This window comes from Delphinapterus leucas, chromosome 9, assembly GCF_059928025.1.
Source record: "Delphinapterus leucas isolate spDelLeu-1000000601 "Yukka" chromosome 9, BTC_Dleu_Yukka2, whole genome shotgun sequence".
Classification (NCBI taxonomy): domain Eukaryota; kingdom Metazoa; phylum Chordata; class Mammalia; order Artiodactyla; family Monodontidae; genus Delphinapterus; species Delphinapterus leucas.
The window spans coordinates 86,867,372-86,882,427 of NC_143137.1; the positions used below are offsets into that span (position 1 = coordinate 86,867,372).

The 15,056-nt window shown below is 33.2% G+C and overlaps 1 protein-coding gene across 2 annotated transcripts in view; it reads right to left on the minus strand.

Moving 5' to 3' along the window:
- ORC5 (origin recognition complex subunit 5) overlaps window positions 1–15,056 on the minus strand; it is a 72,826-nt gene that overhangs the window by 26,569 nt on the left and 31,201 nt on the right. Inside the window, exons 11-12 of one of the 2 annotated variants that reach the window (XM_022554355.2) lie at window positions 13,322–13,369; window positions 7,139–7,249 (exon numbers count right to left, since the gene is read on the minus strand). In XM_022554355.2, coding sequence (XP_022410063.1) covers window positions 7,139–7,249; window positions 13,322–13,369 — 159 coding nt within the window. The remainder of the gene's footprint in view (window positions 1–7,138; window positions 7,250–13,321; window positions 13,370–15,056) is intronic. The other variant, XM_089917772.1, reaches the window with a different exon arrangement.

The following is a 15,056-nucleotide window of genomic DNA, read 5'->3' on the forward strand; positions in this document are numbered from 1 at the left end:
TTTTCAGGAAAACTGCCCCTTTTGTTCACCAACTTCATTATCTATAAACTAATTCTCATACTTAAATCACTTCGTATGAATATCTTATATAGCTAGATTTTAGGATATTACGTTTCATGTTTACAAGGTTCAAATTCTTATCTAAGCAATATATGCAAAGGATAGTATTTCATCAACTATGATTTCTGAAGTTCCATGATTATCATTTGATAAATATAATTACCTTTTAAAAAATATAAATCAAACAACTATAGTTTATATAATACACAAACAAATTTTTTAAGATAAAGATGTTTTATAAGTCTATAAAATGAGTTTATTTGGTTAAAGTGCTTTTGGTTAAAAATCTATAAAAGTAGTTTGAAATACTGCATATAAAAGAGTGACATAATAACTTTTAATCATAAGGTATCTGAAATGTAGCCATGTAACTTTAAGAAAAGCCACTTAGCTTATATAATATGCTATGCATAATACACTACTTATTGTCCATAACTTATGTTTCAAGTTTTAACTGACTGTTTGATACCAATGTCATAATTTAATTAGTAACCAAATTTAGTTATGACATAGGCATCAAACAATTGTGCTCCATAACACTAAGTTCAAGGAATGTCAGAATGAAAATTTCAACAAGTAGGTCTGTTATTTTACTTGGAAGAAGACATTTAAATATCTATATTATCAAATATCATGGACTACTGAAGTGAAAAATCCTATTTTTATATATTCACTTTACAAATTTAAGTATTAGTTTTCACTTCAAGTATTTAGGTATTAGTTCCTTCAGCATGAATTAACTCTTTTTTTTTTTTTTTTTTTTTAACTCTTGTATAATCTGGAAGTTGCACACAATACTAATGAAGGGCAGAGGAAGCCACAGACTGACCATAAGGTCCTTGAGGGCAAGAACTGCATTTTCTTGACTTTTGTATTCTCTTTACATAACACAGAGCATGGAACATAATAGGTCCTTAATAAACATCTGTTAAATGAAATTTTAAGCAAAGAAAACTTTAATTCCAGCTATGGGAAAAAAGATCAATACTGACTGTGAATTTGAAGCTTGAATTAAATTACATTTAAACACTTTTAATTAAATAAATACGGACAAAAATCCCTTCACCTTAAAAAAAAACTGAAAATTATATAAATGTTCTATACATCTACTATAGCTGAAGAAAAATGCCAAATCTGTTTTTGGTTGAATACATAAATGTAACCTGCCCTAAAATTTATAGCAAAAACATCTTCCTACAGCTATAGTAAACTAGAGATTAAGCGTCTACTTCAAAAACTTCCATACGTAAAATAACTAAATCATTTTGCTTTCTGATTAATGATAAATTCATTTCAAAAATACCAAAATAGGGCTTCCCTGGTGGCGCAGTGGTTAAGAATCTACCTGCCAATGCACGGGACACAGGTTCAAGCCCTGGTCTGGGAAGATCCCACATGCTGCGGAGAAGCTAAGCCCATGTGCCACAACTACTGAGCCTGTACTTCTAGAGCCCGCGAGCCACAACTACTAAAGCCCGCACACTCTAGGGTCCGTGCTCCGCAACGAGAAGCCACCGCAATGAGAAGCCCGCGCACCACAATGAAGAGTAGCCTCTGCTCGCTGCAACTAGAGAAAGCCCGCGAGCAGTAACAAAGACCCAACACAACCAGCCAAACAAATAAAATTATTTAAAAAACCCAAAATAATTAGTTTAAATATATCTTTACCATAAACCAACACTTAAAAGAGCAAAAAGCATAAGGTTAATTAAATGCTATTACAATTAATGCAACACTTGTGGGAAAAGATCAAGTTGATTTATGACTAAAAAATTAAACTGATATAACAAACGTTAAGTCCAAATATATTCTAATATATAGTATCATGATGTGAGTTCAAAAGAAAATGGAAATGTGTATTTTTGAAAATATATATATATTACTACACTTTGCTCCATAATGCTTATTTATACTCTTGAAAATAAATTTAAAAGGACATTTTAACTTAAATTTTTTTCTTATTAAATTATGCACAACTAAATAGGAAACGATTCAGAAATTAAATATTAATTACTGAAAAATACAACTTGTCAATTTGGTACACAGAACTAAAGAACTATGCTCCTTTTCTCATTTTTCACTTGTTTCTTGAAATTAATTCAGAGTGCAGTTTCTTACAATTAAAAAAGAACTTATTATTTTAAACCTCCCAAACTGTAGAATTACAGTGAATTACCTTCAAAAGTAATTTCTCAAAATGCTAACTGATCAAATAAAATCAATAATAATATGTGATATAAGTATATGTGTAATTGAATGTCCTTAATTTTTAAAGATAATTTTCCTTTTAAAAGTCACTTTAGAAACCTGTACCAATAATTTCAGAAATAAACTCTTCAGCAATTTTATCCTCTGGGAAAATATACAGCAATATGGCTTAATATTTCATTTTATTTTATTTATTTATGGCTGCGTTGGGTCTTCGTTACTATGCGCGGGCTTTCTCTAGTTGCAGCGAGTGGGGGCTACTCTTCGTTGCGGTACGTGGGCTTCTCATTGCGGTGGTTTCTCATTGCGGAGCACGGTCTCTAGGTGCACGGGCTTAGTTGCTCCGCGGCATGTGGGATCCTCCCGGACCGGGGCTTGAACCCATGTCCCCTGCATTGGGAGGCGGATTTTTAACCACTGCGCTACCAGGGAAGTCCCAATATTTTAAAATAAATGATATATCTGACAATCTTAAAGAACTGTTCTCCTACTGCCTTCACTTAACTACAAGAGTATGGAGGGGGTAGGCCAGGTTGAGTAAGAGAAGATACAGAAATATCAAAACAATGAAATAAACAATTCAAAAGTTTCCAAACAATTTATCATTTTTCTTCAAGACAAAAAAAGATAAATTAAAAGCATAACCTGGTTTTAATATACTTTTGAAAAAAAGGCAATTCAATATCTTTTAAAGATAATAAATGGTCTTCAAAAATGTATCTCATAACTAACTTTTGAAGGTAATACCTACACAAATTACCATTTCTTGCTTATAAATAAATGGTATTCTATTTATATTCTACCACTTATAAATAAATGGTATTCTATTTACATTCTATTCATGCTGACAGGAGAAAAGAATGAAAACACCAGAATTAATGATTCATCATTCATGAAGTTTAGGTATATATAGAAAGGCTACATTTTTTTATTTGAATGAATTTTTTAAAATGACCCATGATCATGAATGTAAAATTGTATAAGGATTTGGATAAGATGAAATTATCTTAAAGGTCTAAGAAGAATTTAAAAACTATATTTCAGTTCAATAAATTTGAGCATTAACCTATTGTAAAATGTTAAATGTGCTATTATTCCTTTACTTTTTTATGAGACTAAAAAGTTAATGAGAATTTTATCTAAAATTTAGTAAAGAATAAAGAAATTGAGAAGAATGCCAACTACAATACACTATTACTCAACTATTATGAATTTGACTATTATTCTCAATTGGACTTTTAATAATATTAGAGATTCCTTAAGCTACTATTTTTATAACTTCATGACAGAATAGATTTAAACAGATTTAAATGAATGTGATGGAAATAAACTTTTGCTTCAAAAGGATTTTGAATGTATATACCACATTTAATCAATTTACTATATGTGAAAAATTATACATAATTATGTAACTGGTAAATGAAGCTATAAAATAACACATTACTGTAAAGCAAATCCTTAAAACAGTTGCAGTTAGACAAAATGAATAGAAAAATAATACTTTACCACCTTATATAGACATATTATAACCAATAAAAAGCAATTTGGTTCCAGGTGGAAAACATTCATGCAAAACAATTCCTTACCAATTTTATTTACATTTTCATGAAAGTGTAAAAGTGTGAGCGTGAACACATAACATTAAGTATCTTCAGGCAAATTTGTTTTGCAAATAAACTAATGTGTTAAATTAACAAACAGCTCTCTCTAAATATCAAAGACAATATTAACAAGTAAAGCTAGGTTTTCCTGCTCATTTTAAAGCTAGAATGCAACAATATTGCCATCTAGTGTTCATATCAAGTACTTCCAATACAAATGTGGTCATATTCTTGTTTTGCACTTAAAAAATTAAGTGTGTACAGGTTAAATACAAATTGTCATTCCTATGGGCAAGAGTACAGTTTTGATGGATAAATAAAAGGAGAAAAATAGAAAACGTCACTAAGAGATAATGGGAAGAAAAAATATAAGGCACATGGGATAAATACCTTTCTTTTGGATGCAATTCCTGCCACATTTTGTTTTTAAACATGGTATATGTTATCTGGTTTTCTTTGGTACTCTACTGACCAAACAAAAGTAAAGGTAAACTTCCTAGGGCTAGTTATACAGTCACCCCTCAGTAACTGCTGGGGATTGGTTCCAGGATACCACCCACCACGCCTCCATACCAAAACCGGAGGATGCTCAAGTCCCTTATATAAAACAGCATAGTATTTGCACATAACCTATGCACATCCTCCCATACACTTAAACCTTCTCTAGATTACCTATACTACCTACTACAATGTAAATAGTTGTAAATTCTATGTAAATAGTTGCCAGTGAGGCAAATTCAAGTTTTGCTTTTTTGAACTTTCTGGATTTTTTTTTCCTGAATATTTTCAATCTGCGGTTGGTTGAATCTGTGGATGCAGAACCTACGAATATGGAGGGATGACTGTAACTATCCCTTTGTACCGCCCCCCGGCCCCACCTTTGTGTCCCAAATGAAATCACTGAGATCAAGTCCTAAATGATTTCTCATCAAATAAACGTAAGTTCATTTAAAGCCGTGTTTTAAATATACAAAATTTATTTTGATTACTGCTAGTTAGAAGAGATAAAGAATAAAAAGACTGAGGTTGTTAACGCTGAAAAGAATTTAGCTTCATTAAAAATTAAGATACATTTGGGGCTAAATTGTTTAATTACAACATTATAGGCATTATTGAAAACAAAGACTGGTGACATTGTTCATCTATAATCACAGCCTCAGAGTAGCTAGTAGATCTCTAAATCAGCAGCCTATCATTATTTTTGATTGTCCATCCCTATAAACCTAGACCTGCTGCTAGGAAATGCTCTACCAATGTTAGGTACCATATGTAAGGTGTGACGTGTGGTGGTGGCAGTATTAGTACTAGATCAGAACTACAATGACTGCTACTACTGCTACAGTATAACCCCGCTTACTTTCAACTAATCTGGTGTGACACTTCACAACTGTGCCTTGCTTTTTTTCCTAGTCCCACACCTTTGGTCATATTATCCTCCCTCTTAGAGCTCTATAAATTCTATCCATTGGAAACAAGATGTCAGCTAATTTTAATATTATTTTTCCTTTTTTATTTACTCATTTTTGTACAACAAACATGTCGTATATAAATTAGAAACATTTAAAGAAAAAAATCCTCCTGATTCTCTATAGCCCGGCCCCATTTTTCACCTTTCCTGTGATACCTTCAAGTTCTCTCCTCTTGTCCAATCCAAAAGTGATCTCTTTCTACTCTAAACTTCTCAGCAGCACTATCTAGCATTCACTTACAGCCTTACAATATTACTTCTATGTACATGTTTTTTTATCCCCCTCCCAGAATAAATTATAAGCTCTCTGGAAGAAAGAAATGCACATTTATTATCCTTCTTTGTGTCTCCCACAAACATAATTTTTGGGCACCCAAGAAATATTAATCACATGTGATACAAACACCTTTCTGCTCTGTTTAGAAGCACTGTCTCCTTCACTTCCCTAGGCTTTCTCAAAGATTTACTCATTTTGTCATAGTGGGAAAAATCAATCTCTCTGAGGCTCAATTCCTTACAATAAAGATCATAATACCTGATGTCTATTTCAGTTATTGCAACAGCAAAAACAAAACAAAAACCTCACATGTTATATGTAGAAAGCTACTAATAAAATGTACAGTTTGACTAAAAATTAATTTCAGACAAAAGCATTTAAATATGTATATACACATGCATACACACACACACATGGCAAAAAAATCCCTGTAATACAGATTAAAACTGAATTAGATTTTTAAAACTATCAGCATTAGGGCTACCATCCACCTACTCATCTAGCTAGTTATTTACATAACCTAATAACTCACTAGACTACCCTTCTTCAAAAATGTAATAAATGTAGACACAATTTTCTATAAAGTTGACTTATATAAAAATTATCTAACTTTAATGTCGAGCACACTGAGAACATAGCTATTTTTGGTCCCCAAAGACTTCTTTAAATGAATAATCAAAAGTTACTATCACGCATTAGATTACAAAGTCTAATATCCATTCAGGAACCAAATTTATTTGAAGTGAATTAAAATGTAAATGCTATTATTTACATGTTTTTCAACCTAAAAACATACATAAAATAAAATGCTCACTGAAACATCTGAGGTGACTGCTTTTCAATAAATACTAGTTACATCATTTGGTTTTTCTTCTATCCATTTATACCATGTGCTAAGTGCTGTTTTTCTGGACCATTTAAGAAATCTACTGTAACTGCATTTTTAACAAATAGGTTTTTCTTAAATGTCACCTAAAAAAAGAACCTTAGCTACTTTATAAATGTCTTATTTCCTATTTTTATGCTACTGCTGCCATCTAGTGAAAATTTTAAGAACTTAATCATTTTGGAAAATACATCATTTTTTTAAAAATGCATACTGTCAACCTGCAAAGTATATATGTGAGGAATAAGAATATTATGGATTATTTTCTTATAAATACATTTCTAAATTTTTTCATTAAATTATATTTCTATAATTCATCAATTTAATCATGAAGCCACTTTTTTAATCAGCAAGATAATTATAATCATTTAAAAATTCCTTTATTGAGAAAAGAAAAAGACCAGAAACAAGTTGTTTCTGTCATCAAATTATACCTTTAAATATATGCAATTCAGTAACACCCTTGAAAATTGTATATTTGCAATTTCAATTACTTACCAAGGACGTTGTTCATTATATAGTTAAATTAGTAACATATGCTGACCAAAAATCTAAATGCCTGGAACTCTACTGATCAGATTACCTGAAGAATTCCATAAAGGTAAAGATGATACATAATAACCGATCATTAACATTACCTGGGAGAAGATATTTGCTGTTGGAGCAACTCTGCTATCCACAATACTATATAATATTGCTAATAATCTGTCTAGTGGAAACGGTTTTGGTCCGAGGAGATGATTGCTTGTCTATAAGAAAAAAAGATCATGGATTTTCTTCTTACAGCAGAACACTCACTTTCTGTACTATAAATTCCAATAACAACATATTTACATTGTATATAGTTCCCCAAATAGGCTAATAAATCTAACTTGCAATCTCTAAAAGTTTACCTGATATGATCATGATTTATCTTTCAACATTTTCTTCAAGATGTTCTGATTTACATCAACAAATATTAAAGGACTCACAAGTTGCCCAGTCTAGGCCTGAACATCACCCCTATTTTGCTGTTGTAACCAGATGTTAAGTGACTTAGCCAAGTCATTTGTCAAGACAGTGTACAACCAAAACAAGGGTCTAGGCCCTAACCCCTAGACTAGAACTTACTACTAACTCCTCACCATTCCTCTTTGTGCCACTGCCTGAAAAATGTATTTGTTCAACGTTAATAGTTCTAAAAAGATCAGTTATAGTAAATACTAGCTTAGAAAATGAATGCAGTGTTTCATAGTATGTGAATAAGCTGTCAGTCAGAAACAATGTAAAATTTATTAAAAATTTTTAAGATTGTAAAATGTTCATACTTGTCTACAAAGTCAATGGTACAATTACTTGTCACTAGAAAACTGCAGTGCTCAAGGGTCTATAGATAATTAGATAATTCTATTAGATAATTTTAGTAGCAATGTAATAATTTAAGTACTCTATATGAGCAAGGGCAAATAAAATGAGCAGCTTTATTTACAAGCATGGGAATAACTATTTCTTTAAAAGAATGACTGTAAGTAAAAAAAAAACCTACTCAGAATTACAAAATGAAGTATTTACCTCAGCTATTTATATCTAAAACACAGTTTAGAAATCATTTTCCAAGTCTCAAAGTTTATATGCTTTTCTTATTAAATACTTCAAACATTTAGAAAAGAGATTCATAAATACCAATGCAACCACCCAATTTTATCACATCCAAACATTATGCAATTTGTACAAAGAAGCATTAGATCACATTACAAACTGAAGCCCCCTTGCATCCCTCCCACATACCACTCTCCCCTCCCCTCCCTAGAAGGAACCACCATCCAGAATCTGGTGTTTTTATCATTTTCATGACAATTTTTGAACTACTACTGCTATATATGTGTCCATAAACAATATACAGCGTTGTCTGCATAATCTAATATCTCAAATAAATGATATCATTTTGGACATAGCACTCTACCAAACTGTTTTCCTTCAACATTGTTTTTGAGATTTATTCATTTTGATACATGTAGCTCTAGTCCATTTTTAAATTACCCTACAGAATTCCATTTCATGACAAATCAGTCTACCCTAAAAAATTAATCCCCATAATTCATCACAAAGAATACTGTGATGGCCAATTGTGTACATTTCTCCTCGCACACGTGTGAACTTCTCTGTGGGAATGCAAACTTCTCTGTGGGAATGCTCGATTAAAGTAGGGGGCAGAGAATGCTATGTGTTCATCAACACTGCTTCTTCTTGGGCACATAGGAAGACTACATGTCTCAGTCTCTCCTGCAGTTAGATGGATGCCATCCGATTGAGTTCTGGCCAACGGAATATGGGTGGCAGCGATGTGAGCTACTGCCAAACCTGGCCTTTCAAACCACTGGATCCTTTAGTCTTCTTTACCTTTGGTGACAACTTAAGAGGCCACCATGTTTCACTTGACATCGCTATACCACCATAAAAAAGGCCCACATAACTCATATCCAACTGTGTCGTGAGCAATATATATATATATACATATGAGCAATACAACTTTTATGTTAAGCCACTGAGGGTTAGGGAGTTTGTTTTTCACTACACCACTGTCCAACCTATCCTGATCAATGTAAAGTACGTTCACATATTAACTTTATTAGGTATGACCAACCTGCAGAACACGCAGACTCTTATTCTTCCATATTATCACCAACACTTGGAATCATCAGACTTTTTTTTAGTTTTGCCAACCTTAGAGTGTAAAATAATACCTCAGTGTTGTTTAAAGTTGCATTTCTCTCATTAGTGAATGAGGGTGATAATCATGTTACATTTGTTAGACATTTCCAGATCCTTTTTGTATCGTTTATCCATTTATCTACTGAATTTTTGCCTTCTTCTTATTAGTTTGTATGAGCTTTAAAAATCCTAGATACTAATCATTATCAGGTGTGAGTTCAAGAACAGTGGTTAAACATCACGGTAGGCTTTGGATTCAGAAGTCCTGGAATTGGACGCTGGTTCTACCACATTAACTATGTATTCTCGGGCAAGTTACTAAATTTCTCTTTAATATTCAGTTTCCTCATCTAGAAAATAAGGACAATGATAGCAACTACATTTATTAGGTCATTGTGAGAATTAAGTAAGATCATATGTGGAGCTTAACAATGTTTGGCTTATACTGCTCAACAGCTTTTATTATCATCATCATGATATACTTGTTTATATGTATTTTCTTTTCTACACAAATGCCTTGAAAACAGGAGACGTTTTATTTACCTTTTTCATCCCTAGCACTTGGGATTGTTAGTTAAATAAATGAATGGATGAAAGGATAATGAAGGAAATTGTATTAGAGGGAAGAAAGAAAAAAATAAAGGTAAATGTTGAGCTATCTAAATGGAACTGGTGTCCCTGTCCTCATTAACACTTAGAAGTGAATTGAGGTTAGTAAAAATTACCAAATTCCTGAAGTGTTGGGAATAAAGTGGGAGGCAATTCAGGCTGAGAATCACACTGTGAAATGCTGCTGACACTTTTCTGATTTTCACTTTTTATTTTGTGATTAGAAAACACATCTCCAATTTAAAATTAAAGTGTTCTAGTGCCATGGAGGGCATATGACATTTATCTTCTTCACAGAACTGATTCTGTATGCTATAAATGCAAACTGGCTTCCCACCTAGAGAGAAAGCCAAAGTGTGAGAAATGCCTCACTAGATTCGCTATAGCTTATTAGACAGAATTAAAGTCTGTACGAATGGAAGAAATAAGCGAAAAAAGAAGCCAAATAAATGAGATAAAATGGAATGAAAACTGGTATCAAGCCAAACCAAGAAAAACAGAGATGGGAAAATAAACTTAGAGTTATAGATATTTATACCAGAAAAACTAAAACTAGGAACAGTTTAAAGAAGTTTAATTGTGGGGAATGGGACTATGAGTGAGGAGAGGAAAAATGCTGCTTTTTCACATAAACTAAGTGGCAGATAATCTGGTATCACATACATGCATTAGGTGAATTGAAAAGCAAAATCTTAAAAAATGAGTGTCAACTGAGGATATACAGAGAAAAAGAATTATCAACTGAAGATACATAACAGATTTAAAACAACTGTTATGATTATTATTCATGTGGTTTGCTTTTAATGGTTGATGCCCTAATTGAGAGCTTCATGAGAGCAGAGACAATGGGTATTTTGTTCTCCGCTACGTCCATAGCATCTAGCAGAGTGCATGGCATAGAGTAAGCATTCAATAAGATTTCAAAATGAGAGGGAACAAAAATACAAAGGAACTACCTAAGCGTACACAGATTTTAGTAACTAAGCTCAGATTTTAAAATGACATGAACCAAAGACAAAAGAGGCTAACATAAAAGTCAAATCTATAAGAATAACATCAGAAGAACTAGAGCTCACCTAGGACTAAAGACAACTTCACAGTGTCTTTGTTCATATGGTTCCCTCTGTCAAAACTGTCTTCCTAGACTTGTACAAATCCACTCATTCCACAAGGATGGTCTAACGTGCCAGCTCTTGCACAGTCCTCACTGATCAGCACTAATATATCTCCCTCTACAACATTCTTAATTTTCTCTGTCTAAAGAATAAGGCCTAAAATTTTTAGCTTTATGTTCATTCTTTGGTTTCCTTCTTTCATTCATTCAATTTATTCATCTGTGCAATAAACACCCACCAAGTACCACCAAGTGCCAAGATAACAGAGGTGAAGAGATGGGCTTTCTTACCTTAACTGGTGAGTAAGGAAATTCCTCGACAGTTTGGCCTCAATTGATTTTTCTCTGAAACTCACCATACACTCCAGCCAATTTCATTATTTCTTGTATATACCCTATACTATCTTACCTCTGTTTCTTGGCTCAAATCATTTCCTCAACTAAAATGTCTTCTCCTCCCATCTTTGCATATCTAATCCTCACCACTCCTGAGTGCCCACTCAAAATGCAAGCCCTACTATACATCCTTCCCTCCCTACCTCAGCCAGAAGTACTCTCTCCTCCTACCCATCCTTTATGACCCAAAGCAGCTACATACATACGAAAGAGGGTACAAAATCAATGATCTGCCTATAGTGGAGAGCCTAATCAGAGATGTCTCAGTGAAAGGGCATACTAGAAAAGTCTTTCCATGCCAAGCAAATGGATTTGGTGAGGAAATCTGCCTGCCAAACTCTAGCTCTGTGTGAATGGGAGAAAAAAAGGCTTCCCTGAGACTTTTAACTAGAAGCCAGAGCTAATGCTGATGTGGGGGCAGAATTCACAATAGCTTTGTGGTCTGCAAGTCCCCAGGCTGAGAACTGAATTTCAAATGATCCCAGGTTACCAGTGTTCACAAGTGCTTGCAGAGAAGTACGCGTAAAACCTTTCAAAGGAACACATCTCAGGCCTCAAAAATTCAAAGATTAAGTTCAGCCAACAATTAAAAATAATAAAATGTTCAGGAAACAGGACATTATGTGCCCAAATCAGCAAAAATAGAAAACGTGGAATTAGACTAACAAGGACTTCTAACACTGAAATATAAGACACAGAATATTAAATAGATTTTTTTATGTTAAAGAAAAATATGACTAGGAAAAATATTAAAGTGATCAGATAGACTTGAAATGAACCAGTAAAACTTCTGAAGATTACACATAACATTACTGAAATTACAAAATTGATGTAAATAGCAGGTCAGACAAAGGTGAAGAGAAAATAAGAACAGAGAACTGAAGAAATTACCCAGAATATAGCACACAGAGATGAAAGGGAATGGAGAATATAAAGACTTAAAAAACACAGACGGTAGAGTGAAAAGGTCTATCATAACCCTAACCAGTGTCTCAGGAAAACATGTCAGAGAGAATGGAGGAGAGGCAATATTTGAAAAGTTAATGACTGAGAATTTACCAGAATTAAATAAAGCCATCATTATTCAAATTTAGGAAGCAAAACTAATGCCAAGTAAAAAGAAATTCAATCCCAGATACACTACAGAGAAACTGTAAGAAGACTAAAGTAAAAGGAGAAGAGAACTTGAAAGCAGCCAGAGAAAACAGAGGAATAACACAGGAATAAGACTCACAGCAGTTTTTTTTTTAGCAGTAATAAAGCCAGAAGACAGTAAAACAATGTCCTCAATTCAGAAGCGTATACTGAGCGAAACTGCTTTTAACAATGAGAGTGAGAAACAAAACTCACAGCTTCTATAGTGCAAAGTTTACAGTTCTAACTTCTCTATCTTCTGCCAGGAGAAACCGCAGTGGTTAAGATGTACAAGAGAGCTGAACAGTCTAAATGCTCCTTTTGGAAATTTCAACTTGCCCCACACCCCTACCTTCAAAGTTGCTTAGTGTTTCTAATTCCTAAGCTTTTCCAGATTCCTTGGGTCAAATCAGCTTCTTTTTGGGGGTTACGTTTCAGCCTTCTCTGATGTGCTTAGTCACCGACATATCTATCTACTAGTCAATTCCAAATTTTAGAGATCTCTCATCTGCTTAGTCCTTATTAATCTTTTTAATTTCTTCAATGCCATCTTTGTGGTGTTTCAAAGGGGAAAGGAGGAAATTAAGCTATATTTAATTAAAAATTCCAGGGTGGCCTTTTTCATCTATTAATTCACTAGAAAAATTTTGTGAACTCCCTTTTATCTCTAAAACCAGCTCACCTGAATTGTGCCTCCCCAATCACTGTATCCAACATAACAAAACACTACTACAGCATTATGATGGTACCATATCAATACAAGTAACTTCTTACATCCAAATGACTATGTAAATGCATACAATTATGCATTTATCAACTTCCTATAATATTCTAAATTTGTAAGTTTTTCCCATTAAAGAAATTACAACATAAATACCTTTTCGTGTTTCTTTAGAAAGTTGGTTTTCTTGATTTTCCCATGATGCTGCAATTAAGCAAAATAATTTTTAAGATGAAAGATAGTATTCCACAAAACCAGAAAGCATAATTTGTTTAAAACATGACACACATAAGAGTAACTTATGTATCTTAGGCTTTTTAATTTTATTCTATTTATCACCTAAAACATCACCTTAAAATACCAACATATTTTAGGCTTTTTAAATCAATTCTGATTGTATACAGGATTACTTGTGCATGTAAAGAAAGAGGTTTCAAAATAAAAGTGATATTTCCTAAAAGAACTTAAACTGATTTATTACAGCACATTTATTTCTATAAAAACAAAACTTCCAAAGATAAACGGGTTTTCAATTCATTCTGTAAGGCAGGCTGTCAATTCGCATAAAATTGAGAGCATTTAGTTAAGCACTTGGGATTCAATAGTAGGGAAAAAATACAGATGCAGTCCTTGCCCTCTTGAAACCAAAGACTAGTGGTAGAGATAGGCAAAAAATAAACAGACAAAAATGTATTATATTTAGTAATAAATCAAACTGCATATTATTTGTTTTCAAGAAGAAAATTCTAAAACGAGATTTCTCCAACTAATATACATGCAGAGAGCCTCCTGAATGTTCTGGATAATGATGTATGGAGTACATGATACTATAGTAGGAGCTTCAGAACAATAAAGGAGTTACTACCCTTAAAATCATTCCCATCTCTCATATTTTTAACAAAACCTTAAATTTTTTTAAATGTAGAATTATTACCTAAGTAAGGTATACCTGAACTCTTCTGTGAAACTACCTACTTCACCCATTCAGGCTGTGATCTTAAAGTGAGAAGTCAAAATTAAATGATTAAAGGGGGAAAAAAAAAGAACAGGTGGAATTTAAGCATGTAGAGATTGGAGAGGAAGGAATTCTAGATGGAGAAACCAATGTAAACAAAAGCTTGGGGAGTTAGGAAAAACAGCTAAGTTCTGGAAACAGAAAAGTTAAGTTTGAATTTTTTTCATTAATCAGCTTGTAATTGGACTTGCTCAGGATGTGTAGCAAAATATATCTGGTTGCAAGGATAATTTTCACCCACTTGACATAATGCCTTGGTAAGAGAGTGAGTGTTATAGGGAGAACACCACACAGAGCACCCGAATTCACTCTGGAGGAGAGTTGTTTGCTTAGGTGGAAGGTGATTGAGGCAATGGCTCACGCATCCTAAAGAAACCCTTTTGGGAAGTTTAAGTGTGAGGAATGCTCCATTGATGGATAAAGTTCTGAGGGCCTCTAGATTTTCTTATCAACATTCATTTCAGGAATATTGTTTTTTGCTGTCATTTTCAGACTAATTTGTCTTTCAAAATTCAGCAAGCAATGCCACCCCCTCCATGAAGCCTTCTTTCCTCAACACTTCCCTGCAAGTTGTTTATCATGCTTATCATGTTATCATGCTTACTAGACACTAATACCACCCCTCTTTTTTAGCCTGTCTGCTCCAAGACTGTCCCCACCCCAAAAGTGGCACTCACTGACCCCCAATATCCTAAAGAAAGTTCTCAAATAACACTGTTGACTGGCAAAGGTAAAGTGAGAAATAAAGAATAAATGATTAAAGGAAAATAAACAAACAAAATCGTTAAAGAATGAGTCCTAAATACATATTTAGCAATCTCTTATTCTAATCTCTATCCCTTACAAATTTACAGGTGTTGAGGAATTTCAAATATT